The sequence below is a fragment of the Plecotus auritus genome (assembly GCF_963455305.1).
Source record: "Plecotus auritus genome assembly, chromosome: 3".
Taxonomy (NCBI): Eukaryota; Metazoa; Chordata; class Mammalia; order Chiroptera; family Vespertilionidae; genus Plecotus; species Plecotus auritus.
In genome coordinates, this window is record NC_137772.1 from 120,255,744 (window position 1) to 120,280,456 (window position 24,713).

The window sequence follows — 24,713 nt, forward strand, 5'->3', positions numbered from 1 at the left end:
GGGGCAGGACTTGCTTCAGTGGGGCTTTGGTGCTGAGTCTGCCTCTTGAATGTGTCACTTATGGATGTGAGTAGTTGAAATCTGGTGTTGTCTCACACTGACCACTAGATACACTAGCTTCTGGATCTCCAATGGGGTGCTGGTCAGCTACTGTCTGAGGCCACCCAGCAGGAGGTACAGCTAGAACAGTTTTCTCCTCTTTGCTTGGGGTTTGGAGGTTTTGGAGCTGTCTGACCAGAGCTGCAGTTTGCTTGGTTAAGCTGCGATAGGGCAGGCCATTTATATGCAAGAGCCGCTGCGCGGAGCTTGAGTGGGTCTATAGATTGTGCAGGGCGGGGTCTCAGGGAGACACTAGGCTAGGGCGAGGCAAACAGTGATGGCTGCCTGTCATCCGTCTCTGCGTTTCCAAGTCCCCGCGTCCCTCACCCCAGCGCAGTAAACAATGATTGCTGGGCGCACCTCTGGAAGAAAGTCACCCTCACTTTCCGACCCGATAGCAGACAGTCCCGCTTCTCCCCATAGGAGTTTGGGTCCCCAGAAACTGGAGTTCAGAGTAATCGGGAGCTTGTCTCCCTTCGGGTTGAAAGAAGCAGTGCACCCAGTCACCCGTCGCCAGCCCGATTCGCGCGCCTCCGTACCTCAGCTTTTCAGCGCTTGTGCACGTCTCAATGCTCTTTTCTCTTTCCTTCTAGCTGTAGAACTTCCACTCAGTCAGCTTTTCCGTGGTTCTTGGTGATAGACGTTTTGTCTTTTAGTTGTAGTTTTGAAATTGTTGTGCGAGGCGGCAGTTTAGATGTTTACCTATGCCGCCATCTTAGTTTCTCCCAAAAGAATAATTTTCAATGGACATTATTTCTTTTCTTATTATAAAAGTAGAGGCCCGGTGCACGAAATTCGTGCACGGGGGGAGTGGGTGTCCCTCAGTGCAGCCTGCACCCTCTCGAATCTGGGACCCCTCGAGGAATGTCTGACTGCCTGTTTAGGCCCGACATCCCTCTCACAATCCAGGACTGATGGCTACCAACTGCTTGCCTGCTTGCCTTCCTGATTGCCCCTAACTGCTTCTGCCTGCCAGCCTGATCACCCCCTAACCACTTCCTTGCCAGCCTGATTGATGCCTAACTGCTCCCCTGCCAGCCTGTTTGCCCGTAACTGCCTTCCCCTGCAGGCCTGGTCACCCCTAACTGCCCTACCTGCAGGCCTGGTACCCCCCAATTGCTCTCCCCTGCAGGCCTGGGTTCCCACCAATTGCCCTTCCCTGCAGACCCATTCACCCCCAACTTCCCTCCTCTGCCGGCAGGGTCCCTCCCAACTTCCCTCCCCTGCTGGCCATTTTGTGGTGGCCATCTTGTGTGTTGGAGTGATGGTCAATCTGCATACTACTCTTTTATTAGATAGGACAGAGGCCTGGTGCATGGGAAGGGGCCAGCTGGTTTGCCCTGAAGGGTGTCCCGGATCAGGGTGGTGGTTCCCTTGGGGCGTGAAGCGGCCTGGGCGAGGGGACTGTTGTGGTTTGCAGGCCGGCCACGCCCCCCGGCGACCCAAGTAGAGGCCCTGGTATCTGGGATTTATTTAACTTCTACAATTGAAACTTTGTAGCCTGGAGTGGAGCCAAGCCTTCTGCTCCCTCTGTGGTGGCAGCCATTTCTGTTGGGATTTATGTATCTTCTATAATTGAAACTTTGTAGCCTTAAGCGGAGGCCTAGGCCGGCCAGGGTGTGCGGAAAGCTTGGCTTCCTCCATCGCCGCGGGCAACCCTAGCCTCCTGCTCTCTCCAGCTCCATGGCTGCCGCCATTTCTGTTGCAATTTATTTATCTTCTATCATTGAAACTTTGTAGCACTGAATGGAGGCCTGGGCCAACAAGGGTAGGTGGAAAGCTTGGCTTCCTCCATCACCCGGGAAACCCAAGCCGCCCTCCTGCTCTCTCCGTGGCCCCAGCCATCTTTGTTGGGGTTAATTTGCATACTCGCTCCTGATTGGCTAGTGGGCGTGGCTTGTCGGTGTAGTGAGTGGTGGTTAATTTGCATATTACTCTTCTATTAGATAGGATTTCTTCCCTACTTTGGTTTCTTAAAATGTTTTTATTAATTTTCAAGAGAGAGAAGAAGAGAGGGGGAGAGAAACATCAATGTGAGGGAAAAACATCTATTGATTGCCTCCCATACAAACCCCAATGGGAACCAAGCTGGAACCTAGATTTGCACCTGACCAGGAATCAAACCATTGACATTTTAGTACATGGGGTGACACTCAACCAACTGAGCCACACTGGCCAGGGCTGAACATTATTTCCAATCAACATCTTCTGCAATTACTTGTAAGTTTAACACATTATTCAATATAGTAATCCCAAATTTTTATAAAATTATTTGACAGGCTTAACTATTAAACAAAAAAGAAAAGGTGTACATGGTAGTAAATGGATAACAAACATGAGTGAAGACTTCATAAAAATGTTTGTGCCCTAACCGGTTTGGCTCAGTGGATAGAGCATTGGCCTGTTGACTCAAGGGTCCCAGGTTCGATTCCGGTCAAGGGCATGTACCTTGGTTGTGGGCACATCCCCAGTAGGTGGTGTGCAAGAGGCAGCTGATTGATGTTTCTCTCTCATCGATGTTTCTAACTCTCTATCCCTCTCCCTTTCTCTCTGTAAAAAAGCAATAAAATATATTTAAAAAAATGTTTGCAAATATACTTTCATAAAAAAAAAAAGTTTGCAAATATACTTTCAAATATACTTTTCATAAAAGTTCAGTGGTATACAAATTAAATCAAGATACCACATTTTAGCCCAGCTGGCATAGTTCAGTAGTTCAGCATCAACCTATGAATCAGGAGTTCACAGATCAATTCCTGTTCAGGGCACATATCCGAATTCCAGGCTCTATCCTGTGTGGGATATGCAACAGGCAGCTGATCTATGATTCTCTCTCATCATCGATGTTTCTATCTCTCTCTCCCTCTCCCTTCCTCTCTAAAATCAATGAAAATATATTTAAATAAAAAAGACAGCACAGTTTAGCAAACATTAAGTAATACTCCTACCCCTGTGGGAAGCTTACAATATGGAAACAAAAGTAATGTTATAATGCCCTAACCGGTTTGGCTCAGTGGATAGAGCGTTGGCCTTCGGACTGAAGGGTCCCAGGTTCGATTCCAGTCAAGGGCATGTACCTTGGTTGTGGGCACATCCCCAGTGGGGGGCGTGCAGGAGGCAGCTGATCGATGTTTCTCTCTCACCGATGTTTCTAACTCTCTATCCTTCTCCCTTCCTCTCTGTAAAAAATCAATAAAATATATTTTTTAAAAAGTTATAAGTAATAGTTTTCTCATGGGAGCAATTTTGCATTAACCAACAAAAGCTTTATAAAATATGTGGACTTAGCAATTTCATTAAAGAAACTCAACTCAAGAAAATAAGATAAGGAGATTAAAAATGGGGGAGAAACCAAGATGGCGGCATAGGCAAACACCTAAACTGCTGCCTCGCACAACAATTTCAAAACTACAACTAAAAGACAGAACGGACACCATCCAGAACCACAGGAAAGCTGGCTGAGTGAAAATTCTACAACTAGAAGGAAAGAGGAAAGCTCACAGAGAATTGGAGGTACGGCAAAGGGGCTTTGTGCGCGCAGAGAGGAAGGGCGGCTGAGAGCCTGGCTGACTTTCTCTGGCGGAAGGGGGAAGGAAGCTTCTGACTGCACTGAACCGCAGTTCTGACAGCACTGAACCCCAGTTCCAGGTGAACCCCTGGGGAACCACGCTCTTACGGGGGGAGTCTGGACTCTCGGGCGGAGACTCGGGAGCCGGGGAAGGTGGAGGACTGAAAGTGCCCGCAAGCGCGCGCCAGTGAGCACAAAGGCTGCGGAAGTTGCCACAGGCTTTCCCTAGTGAAAGGGAGTCAGAGGCTCCTGACGGCACTGAGCCCCAGTTCTGACTGCAGTGAACCCCAGTTCCAGGCGAGCCCCTGGGGACCCACGCTCTTACGGGGGGAGTCTGGACTCTCGGGCGGAGACTCGGGAGCCGGGGAAGGCGGAGGACTGAAAGCGCGCGTGCGCGTGCCAGTGCTCACAAAGGCTGCGGAGGTTGCCACAGGCTTTCCCTAGTGAAAGGGAGTCAGAGGCTCCTGACGGCACTGAGCCCCAGTTCTGACTGCACTGAACCCCAGTTCCAGGCAAGCCCCTGGGGACCCACGCTCTTGTGGGGGGAGTCTGGACTCTCAGGCGGAGACTCGAGCTGGGGAAGGCGGAGGACTGAAAGCGCACATGCGCGCAAGGGCAAGGCTGACAGGAAGCCAAAACTGAGACTCCACCCCATCCAAGCTGAGCACAGAGGCTATTGCAATTTGGCAAGTCTAATCCTATAAGGCTGTCTCCAGCACCGGGCTTCTCCCAGCATAGACACAGCTGATCCTTACAGCCAACTGGCCCGGAGGTCAATTCTTCCCAGTGATACCAACAACAATAAAGACTTAATTACAACAAGGCTGTACACACAGTCCACAAAGGGGTGCACCAAGAGTGTCCACCTCAGGTTAACTGGGGAAGCAGACCCACTGGGCCATATTGGAAACCTAGCACAAATATCTACCTTACCAACTCAGGGAATCAGTGAAAATGCGGGGTCAAAGAATCAGATCACAAACGAAAGAAATGGAGGAAAACAAACGACTGGATATAGAATTCAAAACCACGGTTATAAGACTTTTTAAGAATATCCTAGAAAAGGCCGATAAATATAACGAGACCCTCGAAGATATGAAAAAGGACCAACTAGAAATTAAACATACACTGACTGAAATAAAAAATATTATACAGAGACCCAGAAACAGAATAGAGGAACCCAAGAATCAAGTCAAAGAATTGAAATACAAAGAAGCAAAAAACACTCAACCGAAAAAGCAAAAAGCAAAAAAAAAAATCCAAAAAGTTGAAGATAATGTAAGAAGACTCTGGGACAACTTCAAGCGTACCAACATCAGAATTATGGGGGTGCCAGAAGAAGAGAGAGAGCAAGATACTGAAAACCTATTTGAAGAAATAATGACCGAAAACTTCCCCCACCTGGTGAAAGAAATAGACTTACAAGTCCAGGAAGCCCACAGAACCCCAAACAAAAGGAATCCAAAGAGGACCACACCAAGACACATCATAATTAAAATGCCAAGAGCAAAAGACAAAGAGAGAATATTAAAAGCAGCAAGAGAAAAACAGTTAATTACCTACAAGGGAGCACCCATACGACTGTCAGCTGACTTCTCAACAGAAACTATGCAGGCCAGACGGGAGTGGCAAGAAATTTTCAATGTGATGAATAGCAAGAACCTACAACCAAGATTACTCTACCCAGCAAAGCTATCATTCAGAATTGAAGGGCAGATAAAGAGCTTCACAGATAAGAAAAAGCTGAAGGAGTTCATCACCACCAAACCAGTATTATATGAAATGCTGAAAGGTATTCTTAAAGAAGAGGAAGAAGAAAAAAGTAAAGAGAAAAATTATGAACAACAAATACATATCTATCAACAAGCGAACCTAAAAATCAAGTGAATTAAAAACCTGAGGAACAGAATAATCTGGTGAATATAATAGAATCAGGGGCATAGAAAGGGAGTGGACTGATAATTCTCAGGGGGAAAGGGGTATGGGGGGGTTCATGAAGAGAATGGACAAAAATCATACACCTATGGATGAGGACAGTGGGGGGGAGGTAAGGGCAGAAGGTGGGGTGGGAAATGGGTGGAGGGGAGCTATGGGGGGAAAAAGAAATAATTGTAATAATCTGAATAAAGATTTATTTTAAAAAAAAATGGCAGCACAGTAAGTGGATGTTACACAGACAGGTTATGCAGACCAAACTGGAAGTACAACTAAAATACAAAAAAAAAATTGTAAATAATCAACTGAAAACTAGCTGGAGAGAACCCTGATAACCAAGGATGGAAAATGGAGACTGCATAGATACTGGTAGGAAGAGTTAAGGAGACAAAGGGCTGGCCGGGCTCCTATAGACAGCAACTGAAGTTCTGGAAAGATATTTCATCTGTGGGGGGTTGCCACTTAGAACTCTGGGGTCTAATCCCCAAGCTTGGCTCCCCAGCAGAGAACAGAACTGAGAAAGGTGCCTACATAGGATCTATCAGTGAAAAGCAGCAGGGTTGCTGTCTACTAGGGATAGACACCTAGAAATGCTGGCAACCTCTTAAAGGACCAACACACAAAATGTCATGTGCAGCCACTCATCTTGGAGTCCGGCAGAGGGAGAACAGAGTGAACTGGAGCTATGTGGGTAGAAGCCAGGGTTGGGGGCTCTGATGTTAGAGCTCAGAAGGCAAACACCCCAGCTTTCTGTGTTGAGTCATTCCCAAACATTGCAGAGGTCTTCTTTTGAAGGCAGACCTTTTAAAGGCAGACATTTTTTATCGAGGTGGTTTTTGACTGGGGGAAAACAGTTGCCCCACCCTATTGGAAAACACCTTGCCCCACCCTGTGGAGTTTCTGAAGCCCACTAAGAGACTGAGAAAAACAGAATCCATGCAGAAGCAACTGCCCTAACCTGTTGGAAAACCTCTTGCCCTAACTATGGACCATTGCCTGAGGGCTACTCAAGACTGAATCTAATCAGTCTGCAGGCAGCAGTGGGTTTCTGGAAGCTTTGAGTCTTTGCCTGATCTAATTAGTCAAAAACAGTGTTTGACACTGTTCTGCACTAGAGAATAGAGGCATAGCAGATCTACCTAATACATAGACACACACCCAAACAGACAACTAAAATGCGTATGAATAACAAAAAAACCCCAAATGAAAGAACAACAGATTTTTCCAGAAGAGAGAAATGAAATGGAAATAAGACATTTATTTGATAGAGAGTTCAGATTAATGATGGTAAATATGCTAACCACCATAAGAAAACATATAGTAACTATGAGTAAAGAACAGTCCGAAATGAAGAATGACATAGCACTAATAAAGAACACAGTGGAAGTAATACACAGCACATTAGGGGAAGCTAAGTATTGGTTGAGTGAATTAGAAGACAGGGTAGAAAAAAAATCACTTAATCAGAAAAACAAAAAGAAAAAGCAATTAAAAAACAGGAGGAACTCTAGCTGGTTTTCCTTGGTAGATAAAAGGGTCAGACTTAGAACTGAAGTGTCCCGGGTTCGATTCCAGTCAAGGATACATGCCTGAGCTGCAGAATCAATCCCCAGTAGGGGGAATGCAGGAGGCAGCAGATCAATTATTCTATCTCATCATTGATGTTTGTATCTCTCTCTCCTTCTCCCTTACGCTCTGAAATCAATATATATATACATATCTATAATAATAAAAGCGTAATATGCTAATTAGACCAGACACCCAAACGACCTTTCAGACATCATTCCAGACATCCAGAAGCCGCGGCGGCAGGGGCCGAGGCAGAGGCAGTTAAGGACGGTCAGGCAAACAGGCGAGCAGTTAGGGGCGATCAGGCAGGCAGGTGAGTGGTTAGGGGCGATCAGGCAGGCAGGCAAGCAGTTAGGAGCCAGCGGTCTCGGATTGCGAGAGGGATGCCTAACTGCCAGTTTAGGCCTGATCCCGCAGGAATTCGGGCCTATACTGGCAGTTGGACATTCCCCCAAGGGGTCCCAGATTACAAGAGGGTGCAGGCCGGCCTGAGGGACACCCCTCCTCCTGTGCACAAATTTCGTGCACCGGGCCTCTAGTCTTAAAAATAAAAACAAAGTAAAAGAACAGGAGGACACTTAAGGGAGTTGTGGGACACCATGAAACATAACAATATTGGCATAATGGGTGTGGCAGAAGTGGAAGAAAGAGACAAAGGATAAAAAACGTGTTTAAAGAAATAATGGCAGGCCAAAACCGGTTTGGCTCAGTGGATAGAGCGTCGGCCTGCAGACTCAAGGGTCCCAGGTTCGATTCCAGTCAAGGGCACGTACCTTGGTTGCAGGCACATCCCCAGTAGGAGGTGTGCAGGAGGCAGCTGATTGATGTTTCTCTCTCATCCATGTTTCTAACTCTCTATCCCTCTCCCTTCCTCTCTGTAAAAAATCAATAAAATATATTTTTAAAAAAAAAGAAATAATGGCTGAAAATTTCCCTAACCTGGATAAGGAAAGAGTCAAACAAGTTCAGGAGGCACAGAGAGTCCCAAGCAAGAAGAACCCAAACAGGCCCATGCTCAGTCACATCAGAATTAAAATGCCAAAAATTAAATACAAAGAATCTTAAAGGCAGCAAGAGAAAAGAAAACTGTTACCTACAAAGGAGCTTCCATAAGGCTGACACACAATTACTCATCAGAAACTCTACAGACCACAAGGTAATGGCATGAACTACTCAAAGTAAGGGAAAGCAAGGAACTGAAACCAAAATTACTCTATTCAGCAAGGCTATTATTTAACCAATAAGTGCCATGCATCTAAAACGGAAACCATCCCCACAGGTCATGATATTTTGATTTGAATTTAAAAAATCAAGTTACAATGAATATTATAAAAATAAATATATTACTTAATTCAGGTGTTCTTAAATATTTTCAGCTGAAAATTCTCATGAAAAATGATTTTAAAGATGGTCGGGGCTGCCACTTAGGGAAAACATTTTTTTTTTATAGACTTGCAAGGCATGTGGGGAAGGTCCACTGCTTGTGTCTACAGATGCTTATGGCGTACAATGGGTTAATATAGATGTTGAAATAGGATGTGAGAGCGATATGAAAATAAAAAGCTTCCCAGACCAAAGAAGGCTAAAGGAGTTCATCACCACCAAGCAAGCACTATAAGAAATGCTGAAGGGACTGCTGTAATGAGAAAAAGAAATAGAGAGAGAAACCTAAGCATACAGAATTAAAATAGCAATAAATATCAATAATAACCTTAAATGTAAGTGGCTTAAAGGCTCCACTGAAAAGACATACAGTAGCTGAATGAATACAAAAACATGACCCAACTATATGCTGTATACAAGAGTCCCACCTCACAATAAAAGACTCACACAAGATAAGAGTGAGGGAATGAAAAAAAAAAAAAATTCCAGGCAAATGGAAATGAATAAAAAAGCTGGGGTAGTAATACTCATATATGACAAAATAAACTTCAAAATTAAGGCCATCACAAAAGACAATAAAGGTCACTACATAATACTAAAGAGATTGATCCAACAAAAGGATATAACCATGGTAAACATATATGCACCCAATATACAAGCACCTAAACTTCACAAGGAAACAGTGACTCTAAATGACACACTGTATCTGATGGATTAAACTGAAATTTATAGAATATTTCAACCCAAAGAAGCAGAATATACATTCTTCTCAAGTGCACATGGATCATTCACAAAGATACACCACATATTAGGACATAAAACAAGACTGTACACATTCAAGAAGATTGAAATCATATCAAGCATCTTCTCAGATCACAGTGGAATGAAATTAGAAATCAACTATGGTAAAAATACCCCAAAACATTCAACTACATGGAGGCCAAATAGCATGTTATTAAACAATAAATGGGTTACGAATGAGATCAAGAAAGAAATAAAAAGCTTCCTGGAAACAAATGAAAATGAACACACAACAACCCAAAATCTCTGGGATACAGCAAAAGCAGTCCTGAGAGGAAAGGTCATAGCATTACAAGCCCACCTCAAAAAACAAGAAAAATTAATACTAAACTAGTTACCCCTACAATTAATCAGAAAGGGGAAAAAAAGAAAAGGCCAGAGTAAGTAGAAGGAAGGAAATAATAAAGATTAGAGCAGAAATAAATGACAGAGACTTAAAAAAAAAAAATCAATGAAACCAAGAGCTAGTTCTTTGAAAAGATAAACAAGATTGATGAACCCTTAGCAGACTCATTGAGAAACAAAGAAAGGACCCAAATAAATAAAATCAGAAACAGAAGTGGAGAAGTAACCACTTATACCAAAGAAATACAAAGGATTGAAAGAAAATACTATGAACAGCTACTAGGTGTACTGGTTAATAATGCAGATTTTTTTCAATAGATGAAGTTACACATATGTTGATATATATGCGATTTGATATGTATGCTATTTTGTTGTACTGACAACAAGCTTCAAAACTTCATATGTCAAATTTTCTGAAGGTGTTAACATCATAGATATTTTTACACTTAAAAATGTCAAATTTCATGCCAAAAAAAGAGCATTTGCAGGAAGTTTTAATTCATTATTTTGAAGAAGAGTGCTGCTGAAAGTTATCGTATACTTTGGGAAGCCTATGGTGAACATGCTCCATCTCAAGATACTTGTGAACGCTGGTTTAAACTCTTCGAAAGTGATGATTTCGATGTGAATGACAAAGAACGTCCAGGTCAACCAAAAAAGTTTGAAGACCAACAATTACAAGCATTATTGGATGAAAAAGCGTGCCAAACTCAAACACAACTTGCAGAAAGATTAAACGTTGCTCAGCAAACAATTTCCAATCGTTTACAAGCAATGGGAAAGATTTTCTTTTAATATTTTTTATTGACTTTTTACAGAGAGGGAGAAGGAGAGTTAGAAACATTGATGATAGAGAAACATCAGCTGCCTCCTGCACGCCCTCTACTGGGGATGTGCCCGCAACCAAGGTAAATGCCCTTTACCAGAATCGAACCTGGGACCCTTCAGTGTGCAGGCCAACGCTCTATCCACTGAGCCAAACCGGTTAGGGCAAGATTTTAAAGGAAGGAAAATGGGTGCCACATCAACTGAACGAAAGACAAATGGAAAACCGAAAAGTCATCAGTAAAATGTTGCTTCAATAGCACAAAAGAAAGTCTTTTTTTGCATCGAATTGTGACTGGTGATGAAAAGTGGATTTATTTTTGAGAATCCCAAACGCACAAAATCATGGGTTAATCCAGGTCAACCATCAACATCGACTGCAAGGCCAAATCGCTTCGGAAAGAAGACAATGCTCTACATTTGGTGGGATCAGGAAGGTGTGGTGTATTATGAGCTTCTAAAACCAGGTGAAACCATTAATACTGATCACTACTGACAACAAATAATCAATGTGAACCCCACTTTGATCATGAAACGACCAGAATGTGCCAGAAGACACAGCAAAGTAATTTTGCTTCATGATGATACATCATCACACACTTCAAAACCAGTTAAAGACACATTAAAAGATCTTGTCTGGGAAGTATTAACTCATCCTCTAGACTTTGCTCCTTCAGGATACCACTTGTCCCGATCTATGGCACATGCACTTTCTGAGCAGCACTTCAAAATGTACAAAGCAGTGGAAAATTGGGTCTCTGAATGGTTTGCCTCAAAACAAGAAAAATTCTATTGGGACGGTATCCACAAATTACCTGAAAGATGGGGGAAATGTGTAGCTAGCGATGAACTTTACTTTGAATAAAGCACTTTTGATGTTTCTCTTGAAATTATCGTGTTTTCTTTGATTACAAAATCCACATTATTAACTGATACACCTAGTATATGACAACAAGCTAGACAGTGTGGATGAAGTGGACAAATTCCTAGAAAAATACAATCTCCTGAAACTGAATCAGGAAGAATCAGAAAACCTGATAACTGATAAAATCCTATATAATAAAAGCCTAATATGCTAAGTGTCTGGTCGTCCTTTCAACCAAAGCATACTAGGCTAATGATATGCTAATGAGAAGGAAAATAGGGGTAACTTTAGGGGTTTATAGCATAGTTTGGTATCTAGTTAAAAAGTAATCTTACTTCCCATTCTAACTGACTTGGGCAGAGCTACAAAGCCCACCCTGAGGGGCCCGCCAAAAGAAGATATATATAAAATATGTATAAAAGTCCTGGTCCGGATGGCTTCACAGGGGAGTTTTACCAAACCTTCAAAGGGAACTAAAACCTATCCTCCTCAAACTATTCCAAAAAATCCATGAGGAAGGAAAACTTCTAAGCTCTTTTCATGTGGCTCAGTGGTCAGCAAACTCATTAGTCAACAGAGTCAAATATCAACAGTACAACGATTGAAATTTCTTTTGAGAGCCAAATTTTTTAAACTTAAACTTCTTCTAACGCCACTTCTTCAAAACAGACTCGCCCAGGCCGTGGTATTTTGTGGAAGAGCCACACTCAAGGGGCCAAAGAGCCGCATGTGGCTCGCGAGCCGTGGTTTGCTGACCACTGTCCTAGGTCATTTGCCACAACACTAACGCTGCTCAACTGCTCGCTATAACGTGCACTGACCACCAGTGGGCAGACGCTCCGACCAGTAGGTTAGTTTGCTGCTGGGGTCCAGCCAATCGGGACTGAGCGATATGGGCTGAATACACCCTGGAGCCCTCCCGCAGTTCCTCCCGGCTGGCCAACCTCCTGCCCTGATTGTGCACTGGTGGGGTCCCTCTGCCTGGCCTGTGCCCTCTCACAATCTGTGACCCCTCAGGGGATGTCGGAGAGCCGTTTCGGCCCAATCCTGCAGACCAGGCTGAGGGACGCCACTGGTGCACAAATTCATGCACCAGGCCTCTAGTAGTTTTAAAAACTTCCAGCAAACAAAAGTCCTGGTCCGGATGGCTTCACAGGGGAGTTTTACCAAACCTTCAAAGGGAACTAAAACCTATCCTCCTCAAACTATTCCAAAAAATCCATGAGGAAGAAAAACTTCTAAGCTCTTTTTATGAGGCCAGCATTTTCCTAATTCCAAAACCAGATAAAGACACTACAAAGAAAGAGATTTACAGACCAATATCCCTAATGAACCTAGATCAGCCGTGGGCAAACTACGGCCCGTGGGCCGGATCCGGCCCATTCGGCTGTTCTATCCGGCCCGCGGAGCCGAAAGAGCGGAGGGTTCTCTTGCTCTCCCCTCTGCTCCTTTACTTTGAATTTATATTAGTTCACACAAACACTCCATCCATGCTTTTGTTCCGGCCCTCTGGTCCAGTTTAAGAACCCATTGTGGCCCTCGAGTCAAAAAGTTTGCCCACCCCTGACCTAGATGCTAAAATCCTCAACAAAATATTAGCAAATCAGATCCAGCAATATATTAAAAAGATCATACACCATGACCAAGTGGGATTTCTTCCAGGTCTGCAAGGCTGGTACAATATTCGCAAATCAATAAATGTGATACATCACATAAACAAACTGAAAGACAAAAATCACATTATCATATCAATAGACACAGAAAAAGCTTTTGACAAAATCAAACACCCTTTTTTTAATAAAATATATCAGCAAAGTAGGAATAGAGGGAGCATATCTCAACATGATAAAGTCCATATATGAAAAACCTACAGCAAACATCATACTCAATGGGCAAAAACTAAAACTATTTCCCCTAAGAACAGGAATAAAGGATGTCTGTTTTCACAACTCCTTTACAAGATAGTACTGGAAATCCTAGCCAAAGTGATCAGACAAGAAGAAATAAAAGGCAACCATATTGGAAAGGAAAAGTAAAACTATTATTATTTGCAGATGACATGATATTGTACATAGAAAACCATAAAGACTCCACCAAAAAACTACTAGATTTAATAAATGAATTTGGCAACGTAGCAGATAACAAAATCAACACTCAAATATCAGTGGGTGAGCTTCAACCTATGAACAAGGAGGTTATGATTTGATTCCTGGTCAGTGCACATGCCCAGATTGCAGGCTCAATTCCTAGTGCAGGAGGCAGCCGATCAATGATTCCCTCTCATTATTGGTGTCTGTCTCTCTCTCCCTTCCTCTCTGACATCAATAAAAATATATTTGGAAAAGAAAAACCCCACGTCATGAAAAAGCCACAAAAAAGATTTACTAAGTTTTAAATAACTATCATTATATCTTAATTTTTTCAGAATAAGACTTTTAAAAGTATAGGTCTCTTAATTAAAGCAAGAAACCTTTAAAATTAAGCAATAAAATTATTTAAAAATGAAAATCAGAGACAAGCAGTCCCAAAATAAACACCAGTTAAGCAAAAATTGAAATTTCAAGTTACATAATTATAACTCACACAAAATTCAATTACTACATAATATTACATTATATTCCCCTTCAGTTCAACACATCTTTTTGTTGTTGTTGTTAATCTTCACCTGAGGATATTTTTCCATTGATTTTTAGAGAGAGTGGAAAGGAGGGCGAGGTAGGAAGAGAGAGATAGAAACATCAATGTGAGAGGGACACATCATTTGGTTGCCTCCTGCACACAGGCCAGGGATGGAGCTTGCAATCTAGGTGCATGTCCTTGACCAGAATCAAACCCAAGACCTTTCAGTCTGTGGGCTGACGCTCTATCCACTAAGCCAGTGGTTCTCAACCTTTCTAATGCCGCAACCTTTAATACAGTTCCTCATGTTGTGGTGACCCCCAACCATAAAATTATTTTCGTTGCTACTTCATAACTGTAATTTTGCTACTGTTATGAATCGTAATGTAAATATCTTTTTTTTCCGATGGTCTTAGGTGACCCTGGCTGCTGTAGAGCCTAAAACCATCGGGGAAAAAAAGGTATTTACATTACGATTCATAACAGTAGCAAAATTACAGTTATGAAGTAGCAACGAAAATAATTTTATGGTTGGGGGTCACCACAACATGAGGAAATGTATTAAAGGGTCGCGGCATTAGAAAGGTTGAGAACCACTGCACTAAGGCAAGTTGGCTAACACACCTTTTTATTCTATGATTTTTTACATTAAAATAGACACTAGTAAACAAGGTCAATGGTAATAGTTATGGAGGTTTTCAATTAAACCACTTTAGATGTAAACTACAATAGGTAAAATAGATTAAATTTATGAAAATTCACAGACCAAGTAGACTGCACAGTTTTGTTAAGTAAAATATGCTATCTTAACCTGAAAGTCAAGAGAAAGAAAATATTTAACATATAGAACATAAATGAAATGGGTTGTAAAAATAACAGCCAATGGTTTTTTTACTTGGGGTACATCACTCATGGCTTACCAGGACTATGATGAGTCGCAAATCCTCCTTTCTGAAATTCATCTCCTGCCACATTCATCCTACCAGGATTAAAAGGTCCTACTGCAGTCTTGGTCTGTGAAGTTAAAGATGGGGTGTATGTTTGTATATTAACACCAAAATTACTTGGCTGAAGTCCTTTAGCGACATCTCCCAAGTTGGTATTCTATAGTGATGCTATAAATGTAATCATTAAGTTCATATCTTGCCCATCATTCAGAGCTTATACCTGTTTCTAAGGTTGTAACACTAGCAATCTGAATTTCAGAGTCGATTCTGTAGTGATAACACTATTACCCATTCCTACATTTACCTTTCTTCTTGAAAGACTGGAAGTGGAGAAGTCCACATCTTTGGTTCTGTTTTTAGTTCCTGGAAGTCCCCATTCAATAAAACTGAAAGAATTTTTCTTTTTTCCTCCATTTGTTTCTATGTCCTCTTCATCATCAATAATAATAGTCTCACTTATATATCCCTTTTGAGAAGCCAAATCTCTTGAGGAAGGAATTAGGGAATCATTTCCTTGTAGCTTTTCATTTCTTGATGAAGCAAATATAAAATCTCTTTGATCAACTATTGCTGAAGAAGTTGAAGGAGGTTGTATAGATTCAATAAACACAACATCATCATCATCATCTTCCACCGATGAGTTTCTAGATCTATTAACTAAAGTACTAGTTGGATGACCAAATGAATTTCCTACATCTGTGAGACTAGTTGCCATGGCTTTACTCCCTAATAACACAGAAGTCTGTTCAGTCAAGTCTAATCCTCCCACTGAACCTGTGTCCATGACAAAAAAACCTGTAAGAGACAGAGAAAGAAAAAAAAAAAGTTATAGTACATTATGATTATTGCAAGAACTAGCACAAATGAAATTTTAAATTCTATTCTTTATGTGATTTTTATCTAACACTTAGGGAAAAAAATTGGTCATCTATTCTGTTTATCCTCTTCCATTAATGCTTACTTCTTCAGAGTTCGATAAAATTTATACAATTTTTGGTAGTCCCTAAAAAATGTTTAGTTAAATTTATTGGGGTGACATTGGTTAACATGATCATACAGGTTTCAGGTATGGGGTTCTATGCTGCAAGATCTGTATATTGTTCTGTGTGACCAACAACCAAAGTCAAATCTTAAAAGAACATCTACTCAACTAACAGTAATCCTTATTTAGCATCATCAATAGGTTCTGTTACCTTAAGGAAAACATTTAAGGAAACCAATTTTACCATAGTCTAATTGATATAACCATAGGATATAAACAATACCTGGTTCCTACAGCATCTCATCAATGTTATAATGACACAGTTTTTGAGGACCTACTGTACTCAATTACCTACTCACCCTTTATAGGGAAAAAAATATCTGTCTTCTTTTGAAATAAAAAACAGTAACGCCTGTCCAGTGTGACTCAATGGTTGAACGTCATCCTACAAACCACGAGGTCACCATTCAATTCCTGTTCAGGGCACATGCCCGGGTTGCAGGCTTGATCCCCCAGTGCAGGGCATGCAGGAGGCAGTTGATCAATGATTCTCTCTCATCATTTATGTTTCTCTCTCTCTCCGTTCCTCTCTAAAATCAATAAAAAATTTTTTTAAAAAAACAGAAAACAGTAATAAAATAATTTATCAAGTACTAATAATCCACACTCCAAATATAATCAGCATACTACATATACTATCTATTAAAATGACTGTCATTGTCCAATCCCTATTTCCCTAGCCTTTTGTCATTTTTCAAATTCTCTTCCAATATAACTATATGATTAAATCTTTCTGAGTCACTTTTGCCCTTTTGTGCAGTAATCTTCAAACATCATGCTGTGTTTTCTATGTAAAATTCTATAAACCCCATGACATAGGCATAATTTAATCAATTTTACAGATCAGGAAAGAGAAGCTAACTAAATTGTTCTGGATAAGCTCAAATAGGACTTAAACTCAGGCCTCTAATTCCAGACTCCAAATTCTTAACCACTCTGTTATATTCAACAAACACTTCTTTGTACTTACTATGCACTTGGGTATGACAAAGGAAAGAATCTGGCCTTAGCTGGTTTTGCTCAGTGGACCAGAGGACCAAAATGTCCCAAATTCGATCTCGGGTCCCATCTGGGCGCCAGTAGGGGGCAAACAACCAATGTGTCTCTCTTATCTTGATGGTTTTCTCTTTCTCCTCCTCTCCCCACGCGTCTACCCGCTCCAAAAGTCAATGGAAAAAATACCCTCTTAAAAAAAAAAAAAGAAAAAATACACTCACTTCTCAGGTGAGGATTTAAAAAAAAAAAGAATCTGGAGAAGTGAATAATCAATAAAGTGAGGCTCTTGCAAGTGAGATGTGGATATGTGCACAGGTGGGAGTGCAATTTATCTTAAATTAAAATCACCTCTATTTCAAAGGCCAGAGGGGAAAAAGTAGGCATAACTGGAATGTATATTAGTGTAGAAATGATAGGTGGAAAACTAAGGTAAGTTTATCCATGCTGGCCTCAATTTTCTTAGCTAGAAACTCGAGAGTGAAGGAGGTGGGAACTGTATGGGTGTTGCATGTTTTAAAAAACTCACTTTATTCCATTTTAAACACCTCATATTGAAATATGCTAAGTAACATTTCTATTCTAAAATTTTCCCAAGTAACTTAATTGATAATAGTTATAGTCATGTAATAGCTGCTATGTCAATAATATATTCAGTTAATGCTTACATGAGGTAGGAACTATTCTTTTTCCCCACTTTATCCAATAGGAAACTTAAGACTCAGAAGATAAGGAATCCGCATGGCCTGGCAAGTCTCTAATGCTGGGAAGGATAGAGTCAGGATTCAAATCCAAGAAATCTGACTCCAGAATCTATCTCACAACCACTATGTTATATGCAATTAATATATAAAACAATTTTTTAAAATCACTTCTTTTATTACAATGAACTAGTTCATTTTCAAAAAGTCAACATTCAAATAAGTCTATATCAAAGTTGCAGAAATAATGAATCTAAGAGACCAGTATAGAAGGGTTACAAAATAAACACAAAAAATTGGGATCATGGTCACCACTCCTTCAGTAAACTTAGTATATGGTTGATTTTCAAAGGCAAGAGGCAATAATTTAGCCTCAACTGAGTTATGAAATATAAAAACCGTTATATACAAACTCTCTCAGTCCTTTCTTCATTTGAATAAATGTAAAACAGAAAAAAACAATTTCTGAAAAAAAGCTATAGTCAACTGCATAGTAGACTCTTGTGGCTGCTATGTCCTAGGACCTACCTCAATCTTCTCAAAGAAAATACAAAGGGCATTCTTTCTTTATGTTCAGCTCACTGCAGTCACCTACCTCTGAAAAAAAGTTCAAGCCCTAGCTGGTTTGGCTCAGTGGATAGAGCGTCAGCCTGTGGACTGAAGAGTCCCAGGTTCGGTTCTGGTCAAGGGCATATGCCCGGGGTTGCCAGCTCGATCCCCGGTAGGGGGCGTGCAGGAGGCAGCCGATCAATGATTCTCTTTCATCATTGATGTTTCTATCTCTCTCTCTCCCCTCTCCCTTCCTCTCTGAAATCAATAAAAATATATTTTTTAAAAAAGAAAAAAGTTTAAGTATTCACCTATTTTCTTTCTTTTTTTAAAATATATTTTATTGATTTTTTACAGAGAGGAAGGGAGAGGGAGAGAGAGTTAGAAACATCGATGAGAGAGAAACATCAATCAGCTGCCTCCTGCACACTCCCTATTGGGGATGTGCCCGAAATCAAGGTACATGCCCTTGACTGGAATCGAACCTGGGACCCTTCAGTCCGCAGGCCAATGCTCTATCCACTGAGCCAAACCGGTTAGGGCAGTATTCACCTATTTTCAGAATCACAGATTATAAAAAAGTTAACCACTACTAAAAGCCATTGTGTAATTTAGCCATCTAACAGTTTCTTAATTCCATAAACATAAGGCTACATAAAAGTTCCTACTATTTCTATAATATTATTCAAAAACAGAGAAAACATTATGGATTTAATAATTAGCTGTGTGCCACTGAGTTTTAGTTTTCCAAACTGTAAACTAAATGGGGATAATATGACTCCAAGGTTTTTACTGAAATAATTGAACATGCCTGGACCATATGAAAGATTGCAAACAATGTTAAATCATTGTGCATGAGACAGTATTTAGATGAATCTTTGGCCTATATCTTAGGATTTCAACAATTGTCTAATTAATCTTAAACATTTTCATAACTTGTGTTATCTCATTCATCTAAAAATTATTTAATGTTTAATTGAATTTAGTTTTGCATGATAAAATGAAAATTAATGTAAAATCAAAGGAAAATCTACACAGAGAAGGTTGATACAAAATTATACTACCACTATACAAAAAGGAAGAAACTAAAGCAGAACTCAAATGCAAATCTCTAGTAATGAATAAAGCCCTTGTAAAGTTAACAGGATGTCTACTTAGGGCTAAAGATAAAAGCTAACACAAGCATGATATATAAGGTTACTTTGCCCAATTGTAATTAGTTACTTTTAGTAACAACTCATCTCATAGTTGTTTTTATTTTTATTTATTTAAAAAATATTTTATTGATTTTTTTACAGAGAGGAAGGGAGAGGGATAGAGAATTAGAAACATCAGAGAAACCAAGATGGCGGCATAGGTAAACACCTGAACTTGCTACCTCACACAACAACTTCAAAACAACAACTAAAAGACAAAATGAACATCATCCAAAACCACAGGAAGGCTGGCTAAGTGGAAATTCTACAACTGGAAGGGAAGAGGAAAGCACACTGAGACTCAGAGGAGCTGCAGAAGCAAAGTGCAGAGATACGGAAATGCGTGCACGGAGAGGGCGGGCAACTGAGTACACAGCTGGCTTTCTCAAGTGGGAGGGAGACAAAAGCTCCGGACTGCACTGAACTCCAGTTCTGGGAGAGACTCTGGGGACCCAGACTCATTCGGGGAGAAACTGGACTGTCTGGCGGCGGGCGGAACTCGAGGGCGGCTTTCTCTCAGAGGTGCTTGCAGCAATTACCACAGGACACTGAGACAAAGGGGCCTATTAGGGCAGGGCTGACGGGAAACCAATGCTGTCTGCTCCGCCCTGAGACTCCGCCCCATCCAAGCTGAGCACAGAGGCTTTTGCAAGTCTTCTCTCATAAGGGTGTCTCCAGCACAGAAGTTCTCCCAGCGTAGACACAGCTGATCCTCACAGCCAATTGGCCTGGAGGTCAATTCCTCCCAGTGATACCAACAACAATCAAGGCTTAACTACAAGACTGTGCACACAGCTCACAAAGGGGTGCACCAAGAGTGTCCACCTCTGGTAACTGGGGAGGCTGAGCCACTGGGCCCCATAGGACACCTAGCACACAAAGCCACTCTATCAACTCAGGGAAGCAGCCAAAATGTGGAGACAAAGAAACAGATCACAAATGACAGAAATGGAGGAAAGCAAACGACTGGATATAGAGTTCAAAACCATGGTTATAAGGTTTTTCAAGAATTTTCTAGAAAAGGCTGATAAATTTAGCTAGACCCTCGAGGATATGAAAAAGGACCAACTAGAAATTAAGCATACACTGACTGAAATAAAAAATATTATACAGAGATCTAACAGCAATCTAGAGGATCGCAAGAATCAAGTCAAAGATTTGAAATACAAAGAAGCAAAAAACACCCAACCGGAAAAGCAAAAAGAAAAAAGAATCCAAAAATATGAAGATAGTGTAAGGTGCCTCTGGGACAACTTCAAGCATACCAACATCCAAATTATGGGGGTGCCAGAAGAAGAGAGAGAGCAAGATACTGAAAACCTATTTGAAGAAATAATGACAGAAAACTTCCCCCACCTGGTGAAAGAAATAGACTTACAAATCCAGGAAGCACACAGAACCCCAAACAAAAGGAATCCAAAGAGGACCACACCAAGACACATCATAATTAAAATGCCAAGGGCAAAAGACAAAGAGAGAATAGTAAAAGCAGCAAGAGAAAAACAGTTATCTACAAGGGAGCACCCATACGATTGTCAGCTGATTTCTCAACAGAAACTATGCAGGCCAGACGGGAGTGGCAAGAAATATTCAAAGTGATGAATAGCAAGAACCTACAACCAAGATTACTCTACCCAGCAGAGCTATCATTCAGAATTAAAAGGCAGATAAAGAGCTTCACAGATAAGAAAAAGCTAAAGGAGTTCATCACCACCAAACCAGTATTATATGAAATGCTGAAAGGTATTCTTTAAGAAGAGGAAGAAGAAAAAGGTAAAGATAAAAATTATGAACAACAAATACGTATCTGTCAACAAGTGAATCTAAAAATCAAGTGAATTAAAAATCTGATGAACAGAATAAACTGGTGACTATAATAGAATCAGGGGCATAGAAAGGGAGTGGACAATTCTCGGGGGGGAAAGGGGTGTGGGGGGTGCGGGAAGAGATTGGACAAAAATTGTACACCTATGAATGAGGACAGTGGGGGGTGGGACAGAGGGTGGGGTGGGAACCGAGTGGAGGGGAGCTATGAGGGGAAAAAAGAGGAACAATTGTAATAATCTGAACAATAAAGATTTATTTTTTAAAAAAAAGAGAGAGTTAGAAACATCAATGAGAGAGAAACATTGATGAGCTGCCTCCTGCACACCTCCTACTGGGGAAGTGCCTGCAACCAAGGTACATGTCCTTGACTGGAATCAAACCTGGGACCCTTGAGTCCGCAGGCTAACGCTCTATCCACTGAGCCAAACCTGTTAGGGCTCATAGTTTTTTTTATATGCATGCCTTGGAGATACTGAGGGTTCAGTTCCATACCACTGCAATAAAGCAAATATCACAATAAAGAGTGATACACATGGTTTCCCAGTGCATATAAAAGTTATGCTTTCACTCTATAGTAGTCTATTAAGTATGCAACAGCATTATTTCTAAAAAATGTACATAACAATTATATATAGCCCTAACCGGTTTGGCTCAGTGGATAGAGCGTTGGCCTGCGGACTCAAGGGTCCCAGGTTCGATTCCAGTCAAGGGCATGTACCTTGGTTGTGCAGGAGGCAGCAGATTGATGTTTCTCTCTCATCGATGTTTCTAACTCTCCCTCTCCCTTCCTCTCTGTAAAAAATCAATAAAATATATTTTTTTAAAAAACAATTATATATAAATCCTATATAATAAAAGCCCAGTGACCGAACAGCAGAACAACCAGAATGACCAGGTGACCAGTTGCTCTGATGTGCACTGACCACCAGGGAGCAGACGCTCAACGCAGGAGCTGCCCCCTGGTGGTCCATGCACTCAGCTGACCAGGATGAGCAGCATTCCCACAGTGGGCTGATCCCCACAGGCCATGCCCCCCACCAGTGCACAATTTTGTGCACCAGACTTCTAGTGCAGTGGTCGGCAAACCACAGTTCACAAGCCACATGCAGCTCTTTGGCCCCTTAAATGTGGCTCTTCCATAAAATACCACGGCCTGGGTGAGTCTATTTTGAAGAAGTGGCATTAGAAGAAGTTTAAGTTTTAAAAATTTGGCTCTCAAAAGAAATTAAAATAGTTGTATTGTTGATATTTGGCTCTGTTGACTAATGAGTTTGCCAACCACTGCTCTAGTGTATATATAAAACTTGCCATTTTAATCATTTTTAAATGCATATTTTGGTGTCATCGTTTTTTTAAATGTGCTTTTTTAAAGTTGCAAAAAGGCATTTTACCTCCTGGGAGTACACCTGTGCCTTTCCATTCCCTTCCATTCCCACTCCCCTTCTCCCTTCCTCTCTGAAATCAATAAAAATATTTTTCAAAAAAGTGAACACCAAGTAGATTACTTTCTGATAACAAGGAAAAAATATTCACTTCATAATGGAAGGATCTGGTGGTCACTGGTCACTATCAACTCAGTGGTTGATCTCGGAACTATGTATTATGACAACTAGACTATCTACCTCCTGATGTGATGCTCATTGGGGACCAGAAGGGTACATAAAATTAAATTTCCCTGAAATGTAAGACAGACACATACAAAAAAATACTCTTTATATGAACTTTAAAACAAAACTGGAGAGTCAGATTTTTGTTAATACAACAGTAAACAAAAAAATTTTTGTATTCATTGGAAAGAAAAAATATTAAATGCAAAGCCTGTAAAATAGAACTATCTTTAAGTCCTATTTTGGAACTTTAGAGAATATCAGTGGTATTAAGTATCAATAGCACCCATTCCCAGAACTTTCCCAGGTGTTTGCCTGGCAGGGCTCTGGTGACAGGGTCCATCCAAGCAATTAGCTTTTTGCCTTCAAGATAACAGAAAGATAAATCACACAGAACAACATTGTACTATTGCACTCAATGTATGAAACAGAGAAGCAGGGTTAAATTACTCTTAAGGGGAATATTTTCCTTCTTAATTTCTGCCAAAGCGTCACCAGATTGGCCAGAAAGTAATTCCTGGTCCTAGAATGAGAAAAGATGAAAAACGGTTTAGTTACAGCCAACCTGGACGCTGTACAATTCCTACCCTGCAGAGGGACACAGAATAAAGACACTCAGGGCTCTTTTGCCCTCCCCATCCCCCAATGAAGCAGGGAAACCAGAATTTAAAAACTGGTATCGCACCACCAGACAGAGCTGAGTCTGTTCCCTCAAAGTACAGAACGGGGGGCGGAGGCACCCGGCCAGCTCAAAGGATGGGAGCCGGGCAAACGTTGCTTTGACGCCAGCAAGGGAAATGGCATAATGGCATTACCTCCCAAATGGACCCACCCGCATCACTCCGGGCGCCAGGTAGGCGCTGTAGACATCGCCACAGAGCTGAAATTTCCCACGTTGGTCCCGATCGTTTGCCCTGGGTCCGAGACTTGCGACCCGTCCGCCACGAGAATGCGCCCCATTAAGACCTGAAGGGGAGCGCAGGCCCTGGAGCGGACGCGGAACTTCACCCACAAAATTGGGGACCCCGGGCTCTGGCGCAGCCCAGGGAGAGAGGGAAGACCGGGCCCCCCTCCCCAATCGCTCCCCAGACTGAAAGGAAAATGCCCGCGGCGTCCCCGCCCAGCGTCCTCACCCGGGCCACCTGGCCTTGCCCGCCAGCCCGCAGCCCTCAGGCCGCACGGGAACCCGACTAGTCCCCTGGGCCCGACGCGCAGTGGCGACAGCAGCCGCGCCTCAGGGGTTAGTCACGGGCCGGTGAGAGGCTCTGGAGGCCTCCCTCGCCCATCTCAGCCTCTGGAGGCTGTCGGCGTGCCAGGAATGCAAACACCGCGGAGATGAGCCTCACCGGTTCTGGCTGTGGCTCCCCGGAATGAAGCTCCCCTCCCCGACCCACGCCCCTGAGCGACACGCACTAGCCCACTCCAGGCAGTCCCGGGTTTAGCGCTGTGAGCGGGAGGCGGCGACATCGCGGTCAAGCCGGGGCAGGCCCCGCCTCCCAAGCTCCCAATGGCTGCAGTGGAGGTCCGGCCGGGGGCGCGTCCATTGGCTACATCTGCCTTCCTTCAGGAATCCCTATAAGGGATGGCCCGTGAGGCTGTCCATCAAGGGATGGCCCATGAGGCTGTCCCACCCTCGGCCTTCGCTCCCCCTGCCGGCCCGGCCATCTCCTCTCTCCCTACCCCGCCCCCACCTAGTCCGTCGGGCCTGTCACCCTTGTTTTGCCGCCTCACGGCCAAGAGCTGGATCCCTGGACTATGGGCAAGATGTTGCTGTGTCCGGAGAGTCCGAGACACTGAAGCCGGACCGCTTCCCTCGTTCGGGCCGGGGCGCCCAGTCCGCCG

The 24,713-nt window shown here is 42.2% G+C and overlaps 1 protein-coding gene across 3 annotated transcripts in view; it reads right to left on the reverse strand.

Annotated features, from left to right (window-relative positions):
- ZMYM5 (zinc finger MYM-type containing 5) overlaps nucleotides 1–24,349 on the reverse strand; it is a 68,410-nt gene extending 44,061 nt beyond the window's left edge. Inside the window, exons 1-4 of one of the 3 annotated variants that reach the window (XM_080661032.1) lie at nucleotides 24,005–24,269; nucleotides 23,704–23,837; nucleotides 15,261–15,751; nucleotides 14,930–15,023 (exon numbers count right to left, since the gene is read on the reverse strand). In XM_080661032.1, coding sequence (XP_080517158.1) covers nucleotides 14,930–15,023; nucleotides 15,261–15,740 — 574 coding nt within the window. In that variant the 5' untranslated portion in view covers nucleotides 15,741–15,751; nucleotides 23,704–23,837; nucleotides 24,005–24,269. Of the gene's footprint in view, nucleotides 1–14,929; nucleotides 15,024–15,260; nucleotides 15,752–23,703; nucleotides 23,838–24,004 lie in introns of all 3 variants that reach the window. The other 2 variants (XM_080661031.1, XM_080661033.1) reach the window with 2 other exon arrangements.
- Between the last annotated feature and the right edge of the window lie 364 nt (nucleotides 24,350–24,713).